General features: G+C 36.2%; 1 protein-coding gene across 5 annotated transcripts in view; it reads right to left on the bottom strand.

Moving 5' to 3' along the window:
- DLG2 (discs large MAGUK scaffold protein 2) overlaps window positions 1-19,696 on the bottom strand; it is a 1,902,684-nt gene that overhangs the window by 1,638,419 nt on the left and 244,569 nt on the right. For all 5 annotated transcript variants that reach the window (XM_074335659.1, XM_074335660.1, XM_074335661.1 and 2 more), the window contains exon 3: window positions 18,514-18,659. In XM_074335659.1, the coding sequence (XP_074191760.1) occupies window positions 18,514-18,659 (146 nt within the window). The remainder of the gene's footprint in view (window positions 1-18,513; window positions 18,660-19,696) is intronic.

Below are 19,696 nucleotides of genomic sequence, written 5' to 3'. Positions count from 1 at the left end.
TTGAATAATAAGATTCCTCAAAATTCTTAGGACTTCATGATACCCCAAGAGGCAGAAAGATCCAAGAATACAGATGATGGAATCAGCGAGAATTGAGTTTGAGTTGATAATCTTCTACTACATTGTAAAATATAGTAAACAATAAAAACCATGTCACAGGATGATTGAGAGAATTAAATGAGACAGTGTGTGTAGTAAGAGCTTGGTATCTAGTTAATATGCTTCATAAGTGTTAACTGCTCAAAACAGTGTTAATGTTAGGCCAGTCGTAAGTATGATGGTACCAATCGCAAAATCAAATCCATCATAAACAGAGAGAAAAAAAGAATTAAATGAAGATCTGCACTTGATCTATTTGGTTTTGTGATTTGTGTCCAGAAACACAATCTATCATTTTGAGAAATATGTAGCAGAGTTATAGAAAATGGACTGCCTGGGATTGAACTTTAGCTCTTCTGCTGACTAGCTGTGTGACCTTGGGTAAATCAGTTAAACTTTCTGTACCTTAGTGTTTTTCACCTGTAAAATGTGAGAAATAATAACACCTCTCCTGTATGACTGTGATAAGAATTAAATGACTTAATATATGCAAAATGTTTAGATAACTGCCTGGAATATAATAAGTGCTAGACAAGTGTTAGCTATTATTAAAATATGTGGCTTACATCAGTCAGGGTTCTCCAGAGAAACAGAACCAATAGGAGAGAGAGACAGAGACAAGAGAGATTGATTTTAAGGAATTGACTCTTGCAATTATAGAGGCTGAGAAGTCTGAAATCTATAGGGCAGGCCAGAATGGAGAGAAAAGTCAAACTTAGAGAAATTTCAAAGTGATTAATATTAGTGGAATTTAGTTGAATATCTTTGCATCATCTCAATAACATATCCTTTGAGGTCCAGTATTTCTAGAAAGTATCAATGTGATCCAATTTCATTATCTTTGGATAATATTCGGTAGAAAACTGAAGTACTCTCACCATTTTGGATCATATTATTAGAAGGTTAGGTGGAGTACTCCAAAGAAAAATATTACTATAAATTATTCATAGGTAAATGCTGAGCTAACATTCAGCCTCTGCACAGCAACCACCAGCGCTGTAAGTTACTCACAGGCCCCTCTAGGTGACTAATTTTGCAATCAGGATTTTCCTTTCTTTGCAAGTTAGTTTTAGTGCTTTTGCTAAATTTAACATAATTTTGTTCCTTATAAATCAAGTTGCTACCCCATGGGAAATGATACATCTAAAGAAAAATCCACTATTCAGTATCCTCAAGAACAGTAATACATAGTTCTCCAGGCATCCAGTTGTCACGTTTCCTAATGTGACAGCCACCTAATTGGTCTCCCTGCCTCCAGTTTCTCCCTTCTGATCTATGATGCATGACGCTGCCAGCTTAATCTTCCTCAGCACAGCTCATAATGCCACTTCCCTTGCACAGAAACTTTCTATGGTTCACAACTGCCTAAAGACGAGAGTCTAAACTCCTTATTCTATAGAGTTTAAAGCTCTCAATCAGACAGCGAGAATCACCTAGTCGACCTTATCACTCTTGGCTCCCCTGCCTGCTAAACCTGACTATTCACTATTCATAGTCTTTCCCATATTTTCCTGGGAAGGGGCATGGGATAACAGGCACATGTTTCTTAATCCCCATGACACTACATTTTTACTGTGTGACTTTCACTAAGTCATTTAACTTCCCTGAGGCTTAGTTCCATCTTCTTTAAATTAGAAACAGTAATACCTACCTACAACCTCAAATCCTATTTCAAACAAGGTGAGCAATCAATCAAGAAAATACCTTGCTGGATTGCTATAGAGATACAGAAATAATATGTTAAAAGTGCCTAGCCCAAACCTCATTTATAGGTAGCAGGTTTCATTACTCTTACAAGCTTTTGCTCAAGTAGTTTCCTCTACCTGATGTACCCGTCTCTTCAACTTAAGTCTTAAGCATCACACAAAATCAAAGCCACCTAGCCATAAAACTATCTCCAACATCCTATGGAAAATTAGCCTTACTCGCTCATAGTGCAATGGGAAAATTCTTGGCGTGAAAGCAAATTCCTGACTCTATCACTTTCTAACAACATGATCCTGGATAAGTTGCTTATCCACAGCTTCCTCATTTCTAATACGGATGGTGACATCAACCCTACCTGGCTCACTAAGCCATTATGAGAATCATCTAAGATAAGCAATCTTTCTTCACTACATAATGGTCTATCCATATGAGACACCATTACTCTTACTAAAGTATAAGACCAAATGAAACGCCTTGGTCTGCCTCATCTTTGTTACTGATATAAAGAATGATAGCAAGTCCAAGAAGAAGAAAATAACTAGTATCCAGGTCAGGAACGAGGAGATGTTAAGAAAGAAGAGACTGTGTGAAAGGGACAAGTCCAAGAGAGCTAGGCAGAACTGAGGCTATGACAGCACAATGAACTCCAGAGGTTCACTGTTACATATCAACCAGTGTGCAAAGGGACATGGCAGCTTAAAGATGCCACACGAAGACGAATACACATACCAGATATTCTGTAAGTGACAGCAAAAGGAAGGGAAGAAGGGAGAAAGAGGAGGAGAAAGAAAGGGAGAAAAGGGAAGAGAAACAGAAGAAAAACAGTACATCGTTCCTTCTAAGGGCTGATGTCTGTGTCTCTTGCCAGGCTGGTATAATAAAACAAAATAACTAGCAGTTAAAGCTTCTATTGGAAACCACTTTCTTCTCTTTTAAGATTCCCTTTCCCTGATTGTGCCTCTTCTCTCTAGTCTACATCTCTCTCGACTCCCATTTATCATCATTTAGTTCCCTACCATTACCCTGCTCCCCCAGGCCAAGTAATTACTCTTTTTGTACCCACTCTCTCAAACAAACAAATAAATTAACAAACAAAAACAAAAGAGAAAAATAACCCTACTGCTCTTATTTAAATATCAATATGTAGCTCATTCAAGAGCCTATTAACAGCAATACTATATTACCCTAAAGAAGGCATGGACATTTTAATAGGGGCTACTATTGCTATTTCTCTTCTTCAGCCCCACTAAAATATCCATGGAAAAAATTCCAAGTAACAGTAATGGGCATATGAGAAGATATGCGCGCACCCTTATAGCAATGATGATGAGATTATCTTACATTTACATAATGCTTTTGCTGTGCAAAATGCTTTCTCATCTGTTATTTGATCTTAATTCCCAGGGAGGACTGATGAAATAGGAAAACAATATCCTATTTTTACCATATATTTTAATACAATGCTGTTTTATAGAATTCAGATTTCAAAGCATCCATATATATATATATATATATATATATATATATATATATATATATATATCCTTTCATTTGATTCTCCCCAATTTGTAGTATTTTTCTCCATTGATTGGTGAGAAAAGTGAGTCTCAAGATCATTATCAATATAGCTGCTATTCATGGAGTATTTCCTAGGTTCAGGAACTGTTTTAAACACTTTATATATGTCTTGGATATTAATCATTCTTTACAACATCTTATGAGGTAAATATTATTATTATTTTAACATTTTACAGATAAAGGAATTGAAGTTCAGAGAGGTTAAGTAATTTGGCCATGGCTACACAACTAGCAAATGGCAAAACCAAAATTCAAACATAGAGATCTCAGATAACTCTTGATTTTTCTGTTATGCCAAGCTTTCTCCTTCCTGGCCCAATGCTGTTGCTGCAACATGGTTCAACAATTGTCCAGTATTATAAAAAAGCTTTCTTTCTGTTACCAAGTTACAACTGCAGGTTTCAGCTTAACAACTCAAGTTCTGTGGAAAAAAATGGACTTAACATATATAAATTCCTAAGGCAAAACTAGAGAAGATGCTATGTCCACTGCTTTCATGAAAGAATAAAAAATAGTTAAGCAGAAAACTCACCATAACTGAGAGCTACAAATTCGTTAATACTTATATAGTGTTGGCAGATAGGAGGAAGTGATATGTGCCTTAATACAGAACAGTACAGAAGAGAAAGATAAATCGCTTAAAGCTCATAAAAAAATGCCTAAGAAAGAAACAAACAAACAAAAAACCCAAACTTGGAATTATATGCTTATATTACAGTGTTTTAAAACAAGAGAGTTCTTTATTAGATTCCTAAAGTAAAAGTTGAGTAATTATCATCTTGCTTTAAAACATCAACTCAACACAGAATAGCTCTATTATGACTCAGCTGCTGCCATCTTGTGATATCAGTAACATATTACAGGTTAAAATGCTATAAAGGGGCGACAAAGAAAACATTTTTTATTTACATTTTTCATAAAGCTTTATATAAATTAGAGTTTAAGTTAAGCAGTAAGAATTTTATCACATTATATATGGAGGAAGTGAAAAGAAAGATCTCTCCCTCTAGGTCCCTGAACTAGAAGGTGAAGCTTATATTGAAAAAACATTCCCAGGCTGAAGGCCAACAGGTAAATGTCACTTTTTCTCAAGACAAGAAAAGGTCAAACTTTGCCCTTCAGGTTTTTTAAAACACATACTATTAAAACTATGTCAAAGCTTTAACATTGGGGATTCATCCGACTCTGTTTCAACGAAGAAATCAATCATTGGGAGACACACTACTTTCATACTGGCTAATACCTCCATCTATTAAAATAAGGACTTCACCAGGTCATCTCATGGATAATTCTCTTATATCTTTTTTGCTCAGATATCACCTTGTCCTTGAGGCCTCCACCACCCACTCAAGTAAAATTGAAATCTTACTGTTTGCAACAACATGGACCTAGAGAATATCATGCTAAGTGAAATATGTCAGACTGAAAAAGACAAATACCATCTGATCTCATTTATATGTGGAATCTAAAGAACAGAATAATGAGCAAACAAAACAGAAATAGACTCATAGATACAGAGAACAAACTGATGGTTGTTAGATGGGAGGGGGGTTGGGAGATGGGCGAAAAGGTGAAGGGATTAGAAAGTACAAATTGGTTGTCACAAAACAGTCATGGGGATGTGAAATACAGTATGTGGAATATAATCAATAATACTGTAAATACTATGTAGGGTGCCATATGGGCACTGGACTTATCAAAGAATCACTTCATAGACGGTGTAGATGTCTGACCACTGCACTGTACATCTGGAGCTGATGTAGTATAATATTGAATGTCAACTGTAATTACATGTGTGTGTGTGTATATATATATATATATATATATATAATTACATGTTAATTAATTGTAATGTACAGTACAGTATAGGGACTATAGTTAATGGTATTGTAACAGCTATATATGATGTCAAAGCGGTAGTAGACTTGGGGGGTTATCACTTTGTGAGGGGTGTAAATGTCTAATCATTATGTTGTTTTGTACACCAGAAACTAATCTAAAAAAATAAAATTTAGAAAAAGATTGCATCATAAAAAAATAAAGTAAAATAAAATAAAATTGCTACCCCTATAACCTTTCAACCAGATTTATTTTTCTCACATCAGTCATCACATATTAATTTATTATATACTTTATTTAATTGGATAACTATTTATTGTTTGCAGGTCACTTTCCTCTGTCTTAAGAGCCTTCCCCTTGATATGTGTAGGGATGAAGAAGGGTTTTTCTCCAGTATCGTGGGAAGTGGTGATATAGAAAGCTCATGATACCAAATAAAGGTAAGGGGAACAACCAATTGGAACAATATTAACCTCATTCTAAAAATCTTTGTAATGGATAACTCTTGATCTAGCCAGCTTCTTCTTTCCCCTTTTAATAGCAGAAAGGTGCTAAAGAAATTTGTGTTTCAATAAATGACCCCTATCATGATACTAGAAGTAGACTGAATCAGACATAATCATATTAGAAGACTTCTAGAGAAATACAGCCAAATGACCTGCTATGGAGTGTCAAAACAGAATTATCTCATATATGGAGACACATGCTATCTGAGTATTTCAGAGTATTTTTTTCTGTTTTAAATCAACCTCAGAAGAGATAATAGATTTGTTAGGACAGGCCAGAGGTGAAGCAATGGGGATTAATAACATGTAAAACATTTAGAAGCGTGTCTGTCACATAAGTAGCACTATGTAGATGTTTACTATTATTATCTGTGTTTCTAATCTATATTCTGTAATAAGCAATCTTTTATGCTGGATATTATAAGAGCTGGAAGGTAATATGCCAAAATGGTACCAGTCGTTACTTCAGACTGAAGAATTACATGACTGAACTTCGATCTTCCTACTTTCCCCATCCACCTTAATGTATTCCACACTCCATACAGAACTAGTTGTCATCTCCCATACACAATGCAAGCTTTATCATTTCTCTGACTTAACTCAGGTTGCTCTGTCTGCCTGAAATGTTCTTTCTGCCCATTTCTACATGTTCTATCCATCCTCCAATGCACTAATACTAGCAGATAAGAAGCACTGAGTTCCTACTATATGCCAGGTACTATATTGAGCACATTATATAGATAATCTTATTTAATGAGTTCAAAGCCCTTTGAGGTAGGTACAATTATCATCCCTGATTTATTGATTAGTAACATACAGTTTAGAATGCTTAAATAAATTGTTCAAGGTCATATAGCTTGTGAGTGGCAGGAGTGAGATACAGAAAAGCAGATTTGTTTGACTACGAAGTCAGTGCTTCAGTGACCATCCCCATGGATTCATTTTTAAACGTTCCAACTCTTAACTGGAGAACAAGTTCCTTGAGATCAGGGTCAATGAAAAAACTTTTTTTTTTTAATTTTAGTGTCTCCCAGTGAATATATCTAGCACAGAGCCTTACAAAATACAGTAGCTTAGATAATAAATATTTAACTGAAAGAATTATTGGATGAGTGAGTCATTCCATCAACTGTCCCTTAAACTATGTATTTGTTCTAAAACTACAGCTAGTTTTCATGAGAAGATTCAGAGGGCCCTTGCTAAAAAGGTAGAGCTAACTTTAGTATGTTGTCCTTAAGCAAAAGTAGTATAAGCCAAAATAACATAACTAAACTTCCCAGCAAATGAATGATCAAATGAGGGGAACATTCTAGGGGCTGAGGAAAGGCAATAAACAGAATAGACAAAAATCCTTGCCTTCATGAACCTTACATTTCATTGAGAGGGAAAATGAACATTTAGTTCCTGAGAGAATTCCATTTTAGAGCAAGAGACTGAGATGTAGAGGGTTTAAGTAATTTCCGCAAAGTCACATAAGTGGTGGAGCCTGGATTGAAACCCAAATGGTCTGACTATAAAGTGCTTGCTCTTAACAACTAGGTCATAATGTCTCTCTGATAGATAGTGATAGGTGCTCTGAACAAAAATAAAGCAAGGAATGGTAACCGGGAGTACTGGACAGGTGAAAGGGTATTTTAAATAGAATGGAGTAGGAATCACCACCGAGAAGGCGACATTAAAAACTGGAAAGAGGTGACTTCACCATTCCATGCAGATACAAGGAAATTTTTTTTTTTTTTTTGTAGCTAACTAAATTTGTTGTAATTAAGTAAATTCATTGTGGTAGCCATTTCACAATGTATGCAAATCAAGTCATTATGCTGTATACTTTAAACGTGTACAGTGCTATATGTTAATTATATCTCAATAAAACAAGGGGGAAAGCTTTTGTTGAGACTTAGGCTTCACTTTATTTTTTCCTGCTTTGTAGATCCTGATTAAGGGATTTCTATCTATTGTCCTCTTTTCCTCACAGCAATTTTTTTTTTCATATCAAGGCATACATTAAAATTCAAACTGCAGGATATCTGCCGCTATCAAAGCAGCAAATATTTCTGCATCTGTTGCGGAAGCATAGAGTGAGCTATTAGCAATGGGGTTACCTTGCAGGTCCTTTTTACCCTAATCATCCTACATTTGAGTGGCTGTGTTTTCAGGGGCAGAAAACACAGACACCACAGTCTTATTTTTTTTAATTCAAAAGCTATAGTCCAGGTGTAAGACTGGAAAGATTTACAAGAATATGCGAGTCAAATGGAACATGTGTCACCCCAATTACATATATACTCTCTACCTCTGTCTAACCAAGAATCTCATATTAAAGAGTGAGAGGAAAAGAGCGGAAGAAGGAAAAGAAAAGGAAACTGATGAAAATCTCCCAACCCCAAACCTTTAAAGAACTTCCCTGGCACCAGTAGGGCATAAAAGAATAAAGCAGAAACAACGGTAAAAGAATATCAAGATAGAAGGTCCTGACCCGGCTCACATGATCCTGTTGCAGCCCAAGAAGACTAGGAAGCAGCCAAATACTCATTTTGCTGCTAGTTCTGACCAACGTGGCCATGAGATATATAGATGGAAATTTAAAAAAATAAATAAATAAATAAATTTTAAAAAAATACTGAAGCTTTGTGGTCCAAATAAGAAGAACAGATGGTAGAGTGAATTTTATAGCTAGAGACCAAGCAGAAACACATGCATCTCAGCTACAAGGGCTAACATAAAGGAATGATGATTCCTGAAGATTAGAAAGGAAATGCTCCAATGGGAATTATCTCATAGTAGATGCTGATGGATGACCATGATACTTCCCTAAATGTCTCCCCCACCAACATCATCCAATCCACCAATAGTCACTGAGGCACCACACAGACAGGTACAATATTACACACTATCTCTTCTCTCCATGAAATGCTGTGGCAGAATATATGCACCAGAGAATTGTTCCCTCTGAGAAAAAAAGGATGGTGTAGGGAAAGAGGGGAAATGATTAAGTATAAAACAGAAATATTTTGAGAAAACCCAGAATTGCCTAAGATTATGTTTTCTGCTTCTCAGCAAATTCAAGGCTTAATTCTAAGATTAGGTTGATTTACAGAAAAAAGAAGTTAAAAATTCGATGCACTATTATATTTTCTGAGATCCTCTTTGCCAGGCACTGTGCTAGACTGCGTGTACAATGGTTGGAGCCCTACCTTGGGCAGCCATCTACTGGAGGTAACAGACACTTCTTTGGCATTAAAATGTCACTGACATCTTGCAGCCAGAAGACTACCCATCTTTAAAATACCCAATCCAATGGTTTTTTGCCCCAAAATTTTTCTTTTTATTCTACCAAGTTTTCTCTTCACATTTTCAAAGTACTTCAAAAGACTGACTTGATTCTACACACACACACACACACACACACACACATGCATATGTAACTCTAAGTTAAATCCTAAATCCTTAAAGTATTATTGCAACCACTGATTTTTGACTTTTGCCTCTTACTAGGAAACTGCAATTGTCAGAGGATATTTCCTTTTGTATTTTGCTACATTATCAAAGATTTTTAAAGGCTATGGATGTCTTCTTTTAAATTTTTAAATTAAATTTATTGAGGTGATATTGGTTAATAAAATTATATAGAAACATTTTTAAATAAGTGCACTAGAACAAATATAACCCACTAAAAAGTGATACGCCAGTGGTGTGTCCATTGCCTTAAGTGCTTTTGAAACTTCTGTTTCTAGAGCTAATGTGCTAATCACATAAGAATATCATTCTTCCCAGACAAGAAAAAGCTAAAGGAGTTCATCACCACCAAACCAGTATTACAAGAAATGTTAAAGAGACTTCTCAAAGAAGGAGAAGGAGAGGGAGAAGAAGGAGAAGAAGGAGAAGAAGGAGAAGGAGGAGGAAGAGGAGGAGGAGGAGGAGGAGGAGGAGAAAAGAGATTAAAAATATGAATAATAATGGCAATAACTACATAACTATCAACAATTACTTTAAATGTAAATGGATTAAATACTCCAATCAAAAGACAGGGTGGCTACATGGATAAGAAAAAAAGACCTTTACATATGCTGCCTACAAGAGACTCACTTCAGAAAGTAAGGAGATGAAAAAAGATATTTCATGAAAATGGAAACAAACAAACAACAGCAGGGGTAGCAATGCTTCTACCAGACAAAACAGACTAAAACAAAGGCTATAACAAGAGAGAAAGATCCAAAACTCCACTTCTGAGTATTTATCCAAAGAAACCCAAGCCACTAATTAAAAAAGACATATGCATCCATGTATTCATTGCAGCATTATTTACAATAGCCAAGATATGGAAACAACCTAAGTGTCCACCAACAGATGAATTGATGAAGAAGTGGTACATACATACAGTGGAACGTTTACTCAGCCATAAAAAAGAATGAAATCTTGTCATCTGTAACAACATAGATGGACCTAGAGGGTATTGTTCTAGTGGAGTAAGTCAGACAGAGAAAGACAAATGCCAGTGATTTTACTTATATGTGGAATCTAAAGAACAAAATAAACAAACAAGATATAAATAAACTTATAGATACAGAGAACACTTTGATTGTTGCCAGCTGGGAAAGGGTTTGAGAAGTTGAGTGAAAAGGAGGAAGGGATTAAGGACAAATTGGCAGTTACAAAATAGTCATGAGGATGTAAAGTATAGCAAAAGGAATATAGTCAATAATGTTATAATAACTATGTATGGTGTCATATGGGCACTAGATTTATCAGAGTGATCACTTCGTAAGTTATATAAATGTCTAATCACTATGTTGTACACCTGAAACTAACATAATATTGTATGTCAACTCCAATTGAAAAAATTAAAAATAATATTTCTAAAAACTTGAAAAAAAAAAAAAAAGTAAAAAAGCTGTTGTCTTGTGACCATTAAAAAAAAAAGCATATCATTCTTATTGCATCAGAGGATATCATCCATGACTTCCTTTGGTTCACTAAGGCACACCAGTTTCGTCTCCATTTAAGCCTACATCCTGGGGAGACCCAGCTAAGAGACAGATGAAGAGAAGCAGAATGAGAAAGGCAAGCAGTTCAAAGGCCAGACTGAAGCTGGAAACCAGAGGATGCTTAGAGGCACTTCCTTCATGTTCAACACATATTTCTTGCGACTATTTTGTGACAAACACGCTTGTGGGAGCCGAGAAATCAGAGATAAGGGAGATTTATGATTGCTGCCCCTAAATAGCTTACATGTCCTTCCTGGCCGCTTGAAATAAACTCAGCTTGTTCAAAGGAGAGAACACAAGGTGACAAATTCACAAAACATAACAAGCATTTGCACCAAATTGTCAGAATCGACCCAGGCTGTTGTCCCTGATTCTAAGCTTTTCTGGTTAGGAACTATGCTTTGGCTCCGTTTCTCAATTACTGTTCTTCACATAGATCAATTTAGCAACAATTTAATTTGGACTCACTTTTCAAACTTTGACTTTGGAACGCCAACCCTCACAGGACAAGATTCTCAGTTTTCCTAGTGCAGTACACTGAGAACCCAAATAAAAGACACTTTTCCCCTCTGCCTACCTTCATCTTCAATGGCAAAGAGATAGGTCTGGTTGGTCTTTGTTATATAGCCCATTAAGAAAGTGCAATCAGACTCACTTCAGAAGCATGCCGACTGGAGTTTAGTGTGCACTCATGCTCTGATGGTTTAGATATAACTGGCCAATATTCAAATCGCCATAGGCTGAGGACATCCTAGACAAGAGATTTTAAGATGCATAGCATAGAGTTTTAAATAACCCTAAAATTGTATGTGGAAAAATGCACATTACATTAACTCTGTTTTGCCTATCCTGTTTTTGACATTGAAAAATAAATGTCTAAAACCCCTGTGGACTTTTTTTCATCATTCATCCTTGTATCATTGGCATCTGTTCATAAACCAATTAAAAGTTCTGGCAAAAAATAAGCAGAGCTGCAGCACCTACTACTGGGATAGATATGAGGTAAAATTGCACTGACATGCATGGTCAGCGGAAATGCAAAAGGTGTAATCAGACTGGCAATACTTATTCAAATTAAAAGAATGCACACCCTTGCAGACAATAATGTTACCCCTGAAAATCTATCCTATAGAATAAAGGCATCAGTAAATTTGGATGTACATGCAATCATCAGATTGTAACATTAATCATAATGGCAGAAAACTGAAAACAGAAACGAATCAAAGCTATACCAGACAACTTGAAGAAATGTTCACATGATATGAAGATTTTTGAGAAACAATTACTTTCGAAAATCGTGGGTACACATACACACACACACACACACAAACACATGCTCCAGTATGGAGATAATATAATATAATATAATATAATATAATATAATATAATATAATATAATATAATATATATGAGTATAGTTTATATATGAATACATATATGAGTGCAGAAGGATTAAACACATTAAGTTGATTAAGTTGTTAACATGGGTTATCTTATATGTGGGGAGGGTAGAGCTAATGCAGCATTAGCAGGAAGTAAATGAAAGGGCAGACATGCAAAAATGGGGGAAAAATTTTCAAAATTGCTTTTAGAATAAAAAGTGTATATTTGATCATTTATATAAGATTAGGTATATGTGTGGGACTATGCATCTAGAAATTAACTAAAAATAATTTTTGAAAATTCAAAAAGGGCAGGTATCAAAGGCAATAAAAGCCTAGAGAAAATATAGGAGAATAATTAACTGATCTTGCATTGAGGAAGAACAAAGAAAAAAGAATAAAAGAGGAAGAGGTGATAGATTTTATCACACAAAAACTCAAAATATTTTGAATGTCAAAAAACACTATATACAAGCAAAATTAATAGTAATCAACAAATTAGAACTACTGCAACAATTACAACAGGATGGCGTATTTCATAAGCAAAACGTTCTTGCAAAACATTAAAAATTCTAGCACCACTTAGAAAAATGGACAAAAAGCTTAAAAGAATCACAAAAAAATATAGAAGCAGCCAATAATCATAAGAAAAAACAGTTCAGTCTCAATAATGAATGAATAATTGCAACCTAAAGCATTAAGTAATGAACTTTACCTATTAAATTGAAAATATTTTAAATAATTAATGCTACTAAGGATATATGTAGACATGCCTTTTCAAACACTGCTGGAAGCACGTTTTTGCAAAGCACTTTCACAATTTGCATCAAGAGCCTTAAAAATATCAATATCCTTGGACTCAGTAGTTTCATTTATAAAATCAACCCTAATGAAATAAATGGGAAAGATATAATGGTTTATAAACATGGATGTCCATTACAGCATTATTCATAGCAGAAACTTGGAGATAGCCTAAATATTAAATGGAGAACTACTTAAGCAAGTTCCAAATGAAGGAATATTACATTGTCATTAAAACATTTCATTAATATTCAATGACATGATATGGATACATACTATTAGTGTAGCATTAAATTTAGAAGTCATAAAAACACATGATGTTGTCCCAATTATATAAATAAATAATAAATAAATATATAAAAAATATATACATATATATATCACTAAAAAAGTTGAGATAATTAGTTCCAGGTATGGAAATTAAGATTTTTAAAAAGGTTTTAAGTATTCATAAACTTCAGAGTTGGCATCAGTTGACACATTATTTTCATTGTTAACTTTTTTTTCAAATAACTAAGGTGATCATTAGACTCAGTCTTACCCAATTTCCAAATCAATTCTGGTAGGACAGAAAGTATATCACAGGTCTCAATTAACAATCCAAAGACTCAGCAGTCAAAGTGCCATTGATTAGTACTAGGATTCCATGTAGCTTCCAAGTCAGCTACGCAACGCCAATCTTAACAGAGTGATTGCGTGTGCATATGTGTGTGTATGTGTGTGTACTGCTATCTGCCTTCAAAGTATTGACTGCCACTTAAAAATATCATTGATTTCCCCCTGCCTCCATATTAACCCTCAGCTATGAACCTGAGATATGCCTCAACTTTCCTTACTCTTTGATAATGTTAGTACCAACTTGTAGTCTCCAAACTTTTTGATCCCATAATCCTATCTGTAAAAACCACTTCAGCATACAACTCTAATAACTCTGTATTTTTTAATGTATATGTATTAGTGTTACTATATGTTATAAATTATCTATATATAAAAAAATTGTAAAGAACATGATAAAAGAATTATAAATGAGGAGTCTATTATTTTTTTCCTAAACCCCAACGGATCATTTTGTTCATGCCTCAGGATATATGGCCTTTTATGAAGATTGAAGCCTTAGATCAAATTGTCTAATCCCACTATGTATCTTTCCAGCATTGTATCAGAAATCATGTTCTGCAACGCCAGAATGCCTTAGATTTGTGTCATCTCAAACTATACGACAATATTCATAACAGGGCTCATGTATAATGTGAAGCATCATGTCCTTCCCATGCCTTATTTTACCTTTTGTCAAAATCTGTATATTTATGTATAAATATTGTACACAGTAACAAAAGAAAAATTCAGAAGTGTCCTAAATTAAATTATAGCAGGCTGGAGGGTGGGAGCAAGACACAAGGGAAGTTAATAAGTTAGTAGTCATAGGCTAAAACCAATAAAAGACTGCTCGTGACCACATCAAAATTACAACTAAACTACAGAACAACCATCATTGAGAATCACCTAAAGTCTAGCTGAACCAAAGCCCTACAACTAAGGACATACAGAAGAAGCCACCTTGAGACTGGTAGTGGGGACAAAGGTACGGAATAGGCTGGTCCCACACCTATATGTGACCATTATAAAATCAGGAGGGACATCTTGGCTGTGGAGTTCCCCCTAGAGGAGCGAGGGGGCTGACCTTCACACCAGACTCCCCAGCCCAGGATTCCAATGCCAGGAAGAGAAGCCCCCATAACTTCTGGCTGTGAAAACCAGTGGAGATTGTGGCTGAGTGAGACAGAGAGTGGATGGAGTCCCAGGTGCTACTCTTAAAGTGCTCAGGCACAGACTTATTTGCTGATGGAATCACTCACTCTGAACTTCAGCTTTAGGGAAGCCACTCAAAAGGTGCCAGGGACATATGGGGAGGAACTGAGTTGTCTGGCTTCAGGGCGAAGACTGGAGGAGCAGCTTTCTCCCACAAGGAGGAGCTGGCAAAGCCCATTGTTTCTTTGTTGAGCCTTCCCCTATCTGGGCATGAAGGAGCAGGCAACCATCACATCTGTCTCCATCAACCTGGCTACCAGAGCTCACTCGCCCTGAATCCCTGAGAGCTTGCCCCACCCAACCTGTGGGCACACCCAAGCTGCTTCCAGTGGCTTTTCTGCATAAACAGCCTGTCATGGTTCATACTGCACACTTTCCAAAGGTATAGCAAAAGTGCACAAATCCCAAACAAGCTACATCTGGCTTTGGCATGCCCCGTACCTCTGTCTCAACAGCCTTAAGACTGGCACTAGCACAGCCGGCCTTGGTTCGTGGTCTGGCTTCTTGAGACACCTCAAACAAAGCCCAGCACAAGTACTGACCACTTGTAGACTGCTTTGTGACTCAAGCCAGGTGGCCACAGGACAGGCACAGGCTGCAGCTGAACTTGGCCTGCAGCAGGTCCCCTCCCAGGAGGCCCCAGGGCTGGCATTCCTGGTGGCCACCTTCAGAATGAGCTACAGCATCACCTGGCCACCTCCAAGGATGACACACCCAAAGGACAGACTTGGCAGGCACCAGAGCCCTGCTAAAGTTAATCCTGCTCTTTACAGTCATCCCTGCACAACAGCTCCTCCACTGTACTCCCAACCAGCCCTCACAACCAATTAGCCGAAGGGGCATTCCTCCCATTGACATGCAAACAGCAACCAAGGTTCATCTACAACAGGAGGACACATACAACCCATACACAGGGACACATCTGGAGCATCCAGCTCAAGTGACCAGGGAGACTGTGCCACTGGGCACCATAGGATACCTACTACATAAGACCACTCTACTAAGATCGGGAGACATAGCAGCCCTACCTAACACATAGAAACAGACACAGGGAGACAGCTAAAATGGGGAGAAAAAAAGCATGTCCCAAATCAAAGAACAGAACAAAGCTCCAGGAAAAGAACTAAACAAAATGGAGACAAGCAATCTACCAGATGCAGACTTCAAAACACTGGTTATAAGCATACTTGAGGGAGAACTTCAACAAAGAGATAGAAAACATAAAAATGGAGCTAGAAAATATAAAAAAGAACCAGTCAGAATTAAAGAATACAATAACTGAAATGAAGAATACATTTGAGGGAATCAAGAGTAGATTAGATGACACAGAGGTTCAAAACAGCAATTTAGAAAGTGACATAGCAGAAAACACGCAATCAAAACAGCAAAAAGCAAAAAAGAATACAAAAAAATGAGGACAGTTTAAGGGACCTCTAGGACATCAAGCAACCAACATTCATATCATATGGAGAAGAGAGAGAGCAAGGAATTGAAAACCTTTTTGAAGAAATAATGCCTGGCAAAGGACATAAATACACAAGCCCAGGAAGCACAGTAAGCCCCAAACAAGATGAACCCAAAGAGGTCCACACCAAGACATATCATAATTAAAATGCTAAAGGTTAAAGACAAAGAAAAAATCTTAGAAGAAGCAAGAGAAAAGCAGTTAGTTACCTACAAGGGAGCTCCCATAAGACTGTAAGCAGTTTTCTCAACAGAAACTTTGCAGGCCGAACGGGATTGGCAGGGAATATTCAAAATAATGAAAAGCAAGGACCTACAACCAAGATTACCTAGCAAATCTATCATTTAGAATTGAAGGACAGATAATGAGCTTCCCAGGCAAGAAAAAGCTAGTGGAGTTCATCAACACCAAACCACAATTACCAGGAATGTTAGAGGGACTTCTTTAAGATGAAAAAATAAAAAGATAAAAAAAAATCATAAAATGTCAATAACTACATATCTGTCAACAGTTACTTTCAATATAAATGGATTCAAGGCTCCAGTCAAAAGATAGGGTGACTGAATGGACAAGAAAACAAGGCTCTTACATATGCTGCCTACAAGAGACTCACTTTAGATAGAAAGGCACACGTAGACTGAAAATAAAAGGTTTGGAAAAAGATATTTTAAGAAAATGGAACTGAAAAAAAAAAAAGCTGAGGTAGCAATACTTATACATGACAAAATAGACTTTAAACAAGGCTAAAACAAGAAAAAAAGGAGGACCCAGTAATCCCACTTCTGGACATACATCTGAAGAGACAGAAAATGCCATTTCAAGGGGACATGTGCATCCATATGTTCATTGAAGCATTGTTTACAATGGCTAAGATGTGGAGGCAGCCTGGGTGTCTGTCAATGGATAAGTAGATAAAGAATAGGTGATATATATACCTGCAGCGGCAAGAATGAACCTGGAGGGTATTGTGCTGAGTGAAGTATATCAGAGAGAGAAAGACAGATGCAATGTGATTTCACTTATATGTGGAATCTAAAGTACAAAATAAAGAAACAAACAACAACAACAACAACAAAAAAAAAAAAACAGAAACAAGCTCAGAGATACAGAGAATATTTTGATGGTTGCCAGATGGGAGAGGGGTTGGAGGATGGGTGAAAAAGGAGACAAGACAAAGAAATACAAATTCGTTGTTACAATTAGTCATAGGGATGTAGGGTATAGCATAAGGAATATAGTTAATAAGATTGTAATCACTATGAATGGTGTCAGATGGGCACTAGATTCATCAGGGTGATAGATGGGAGGGGTGTTGGGGAGCAGGGTAAAAAAGATGAAGGTATTAAGAAGCACAAGTTGGTACTTGAAAACTGTAGTCAATAATATGATAATAACTACGTATAGTGACAGGTGGGTACTTGATAGTCAGGGGGAAAACTTCTTAAATTATATAAATGTCTAATCACTATGCTGTACACCTGAAATTAATATAAAAGAATATATTAAATGTCAACTATAATTGAAAATTTTATAAAGGTGGGGGGGAAGGTGAGTGGGAATAAGAGGTTCAAATCTCCAGGTATAAAACAAATAAGTCATGGGGATGTAAGGTACAGCATGGGGAATACAATCAATAATATTGTGATAGCATGGCACAGTGTCAGATGGTTGCTGGACTTATCCTGGTGACCACTTCTTTAGGTATATAAATGTTGAATAAGTATGGTGTATACCTGAAACTAATATAATATTGTATGTTAGCTATATTTTATTTAAAATATTTTTTTAAAGACTGCTCACATTCCTAAATGTATGTAGAATCTTTGAATCAACTTACAGGCAGCTATCCAGAAAGAATAGCCAACCACCAGATGCCACCACATTTTGCTTACGCATGAGCATTCCAGACTGTTGCCCAGAACCAATCCAGAAGCATCAACTACTTCTTCCTCATGACTATTCACCTGTCCCAGAACTTCCCCACTTCACATTTTCCCACCCACTCACCCACTCCCTTGTAAATTCTTTCAAAACAACTTACATCTTTCTTTCCCAAACTCATTGTATAAAAGAGCTCCTTCAATCCCAGGATGGGGACAATGTTTGTCTTCTCCTTCTAGCCCTGCTGCTGGTGGTTTAGACTGCATGCCCCAGGACCTGATCCTTTCGCTGGCTAGCACATGGCTCAATAAACCCTTTCTTTGAGGACAACTTTAACAGTATGGTATAACCATGTTTTGTTATTATTGTTGCCATTTGTTGATAATGATTATCACTATTAATTCTTTACCAGCAGAAGTAAGTCATAACACTATTTAGTTATTTCAGAAGTTATAATATACCTCTGCAGACTTTTGAAGGTTAGCATGGCGTGGAGCAAGAAGGGATGTCTTCTCCCATTTCTGTGCCACTTGATTGGCTTCTTCTATCTTCTGCTCACAACTTTTCTGAGAATTTAGCAATGTCACCTCATAAAATTCTTGAATATCTGTGAAGAAAATGTAAAGGAAGAATAAAATTGTCATGTTCCACTTCATATATAGCTTCTGCATGCATGTGTATATGGAAAATTTTGCTAATTAAAAGAACTGCATGAATGTGTATCCCAACAGAAGACAACAAAAATAGAGGAAAACCTGAAAATTGCATGTTTGCCTTTATCAGAATTCTTATAGCAGCTTTATTCATAACTACAAAAACTGGGAGCAAGAAAGATACCCTTCAATTGTTGAATGGATAAAAACATTGTAGTATATCCATATAATGGAATACTATTCAGCAATAAGAAGGAATGAGCTATTAAGCCATCCAAAGACATGGATGAATCATAAATGCATATTGCTAAGCTAAAAATCTACATTTTTTCATTGTATGATTTCATTTATATAATATTTTGGAAAAAGAGAAAATAAGTACAATAATCAGTGATTGCTGGAGGTTCTGGGACAGGGGCGGAGGATTGAACAGGTAAAGCACAGGGCAATGGAAATATTCTCTAATGATATTGTAATGATGGACATTTAACATGAAGCATTTGTCAAAACCCATACAACTTTACAACATGAAGAGTTAACCTTAATGTATGCAATTTTTTTCAAAATCATTTAAGTCAGGTCCAAGATGAAACACAGACTGTGACAAAAGAATGTAACCGTATTACAAATGTAGCATGCTTTTGTATAATTTCTTTGTCTTTGGTTCTACAGTCTCCGCTCCGTTTCAGGTCATCACCTTTTTTTCCTACTGCCTTTAGTGAGGTTATTTCATACATTTGTAATACAATAGAGGAAACAGTGTGGGATATGTTGGGACTCTGTACTACCTTTGCAACTTTTTCATGAGCATGAAAACTACTTTAAAATAAATAATATTTTGAATTGCTTTTTTTTAAAAAGACATTACACAATCTCTGTCAGAAATCTACCCAAATGACCCCCAAAATGAATGCTTTCATAAATCCATCTTTACATTTAGGATGTAAATGACATTAAAAATTATCCCAGAAAGTTAAATTTCATAACCTTT

Source organism: Rhinolophus sinicus, linkage group LG06 (genome assembly GCF_036562045.2).
Source record: "Rhinolophus sinicus isolate RSC01 linkage group LG06, ASM3656204v1, whole genome shotgun sequence".
Taxonomy (NCBI): domain Eukaryota; kingdom Metazoa; phylum Chordata; class Mammalia; order Chiroptera; family Rhinolophidae; genus Rhinolophus; species Rhinolophus sinicus.
Note: the sequence above shows the minus strand (reverse complement) of the source record. Positions and strands in the feature narration are given on the sequence as shown.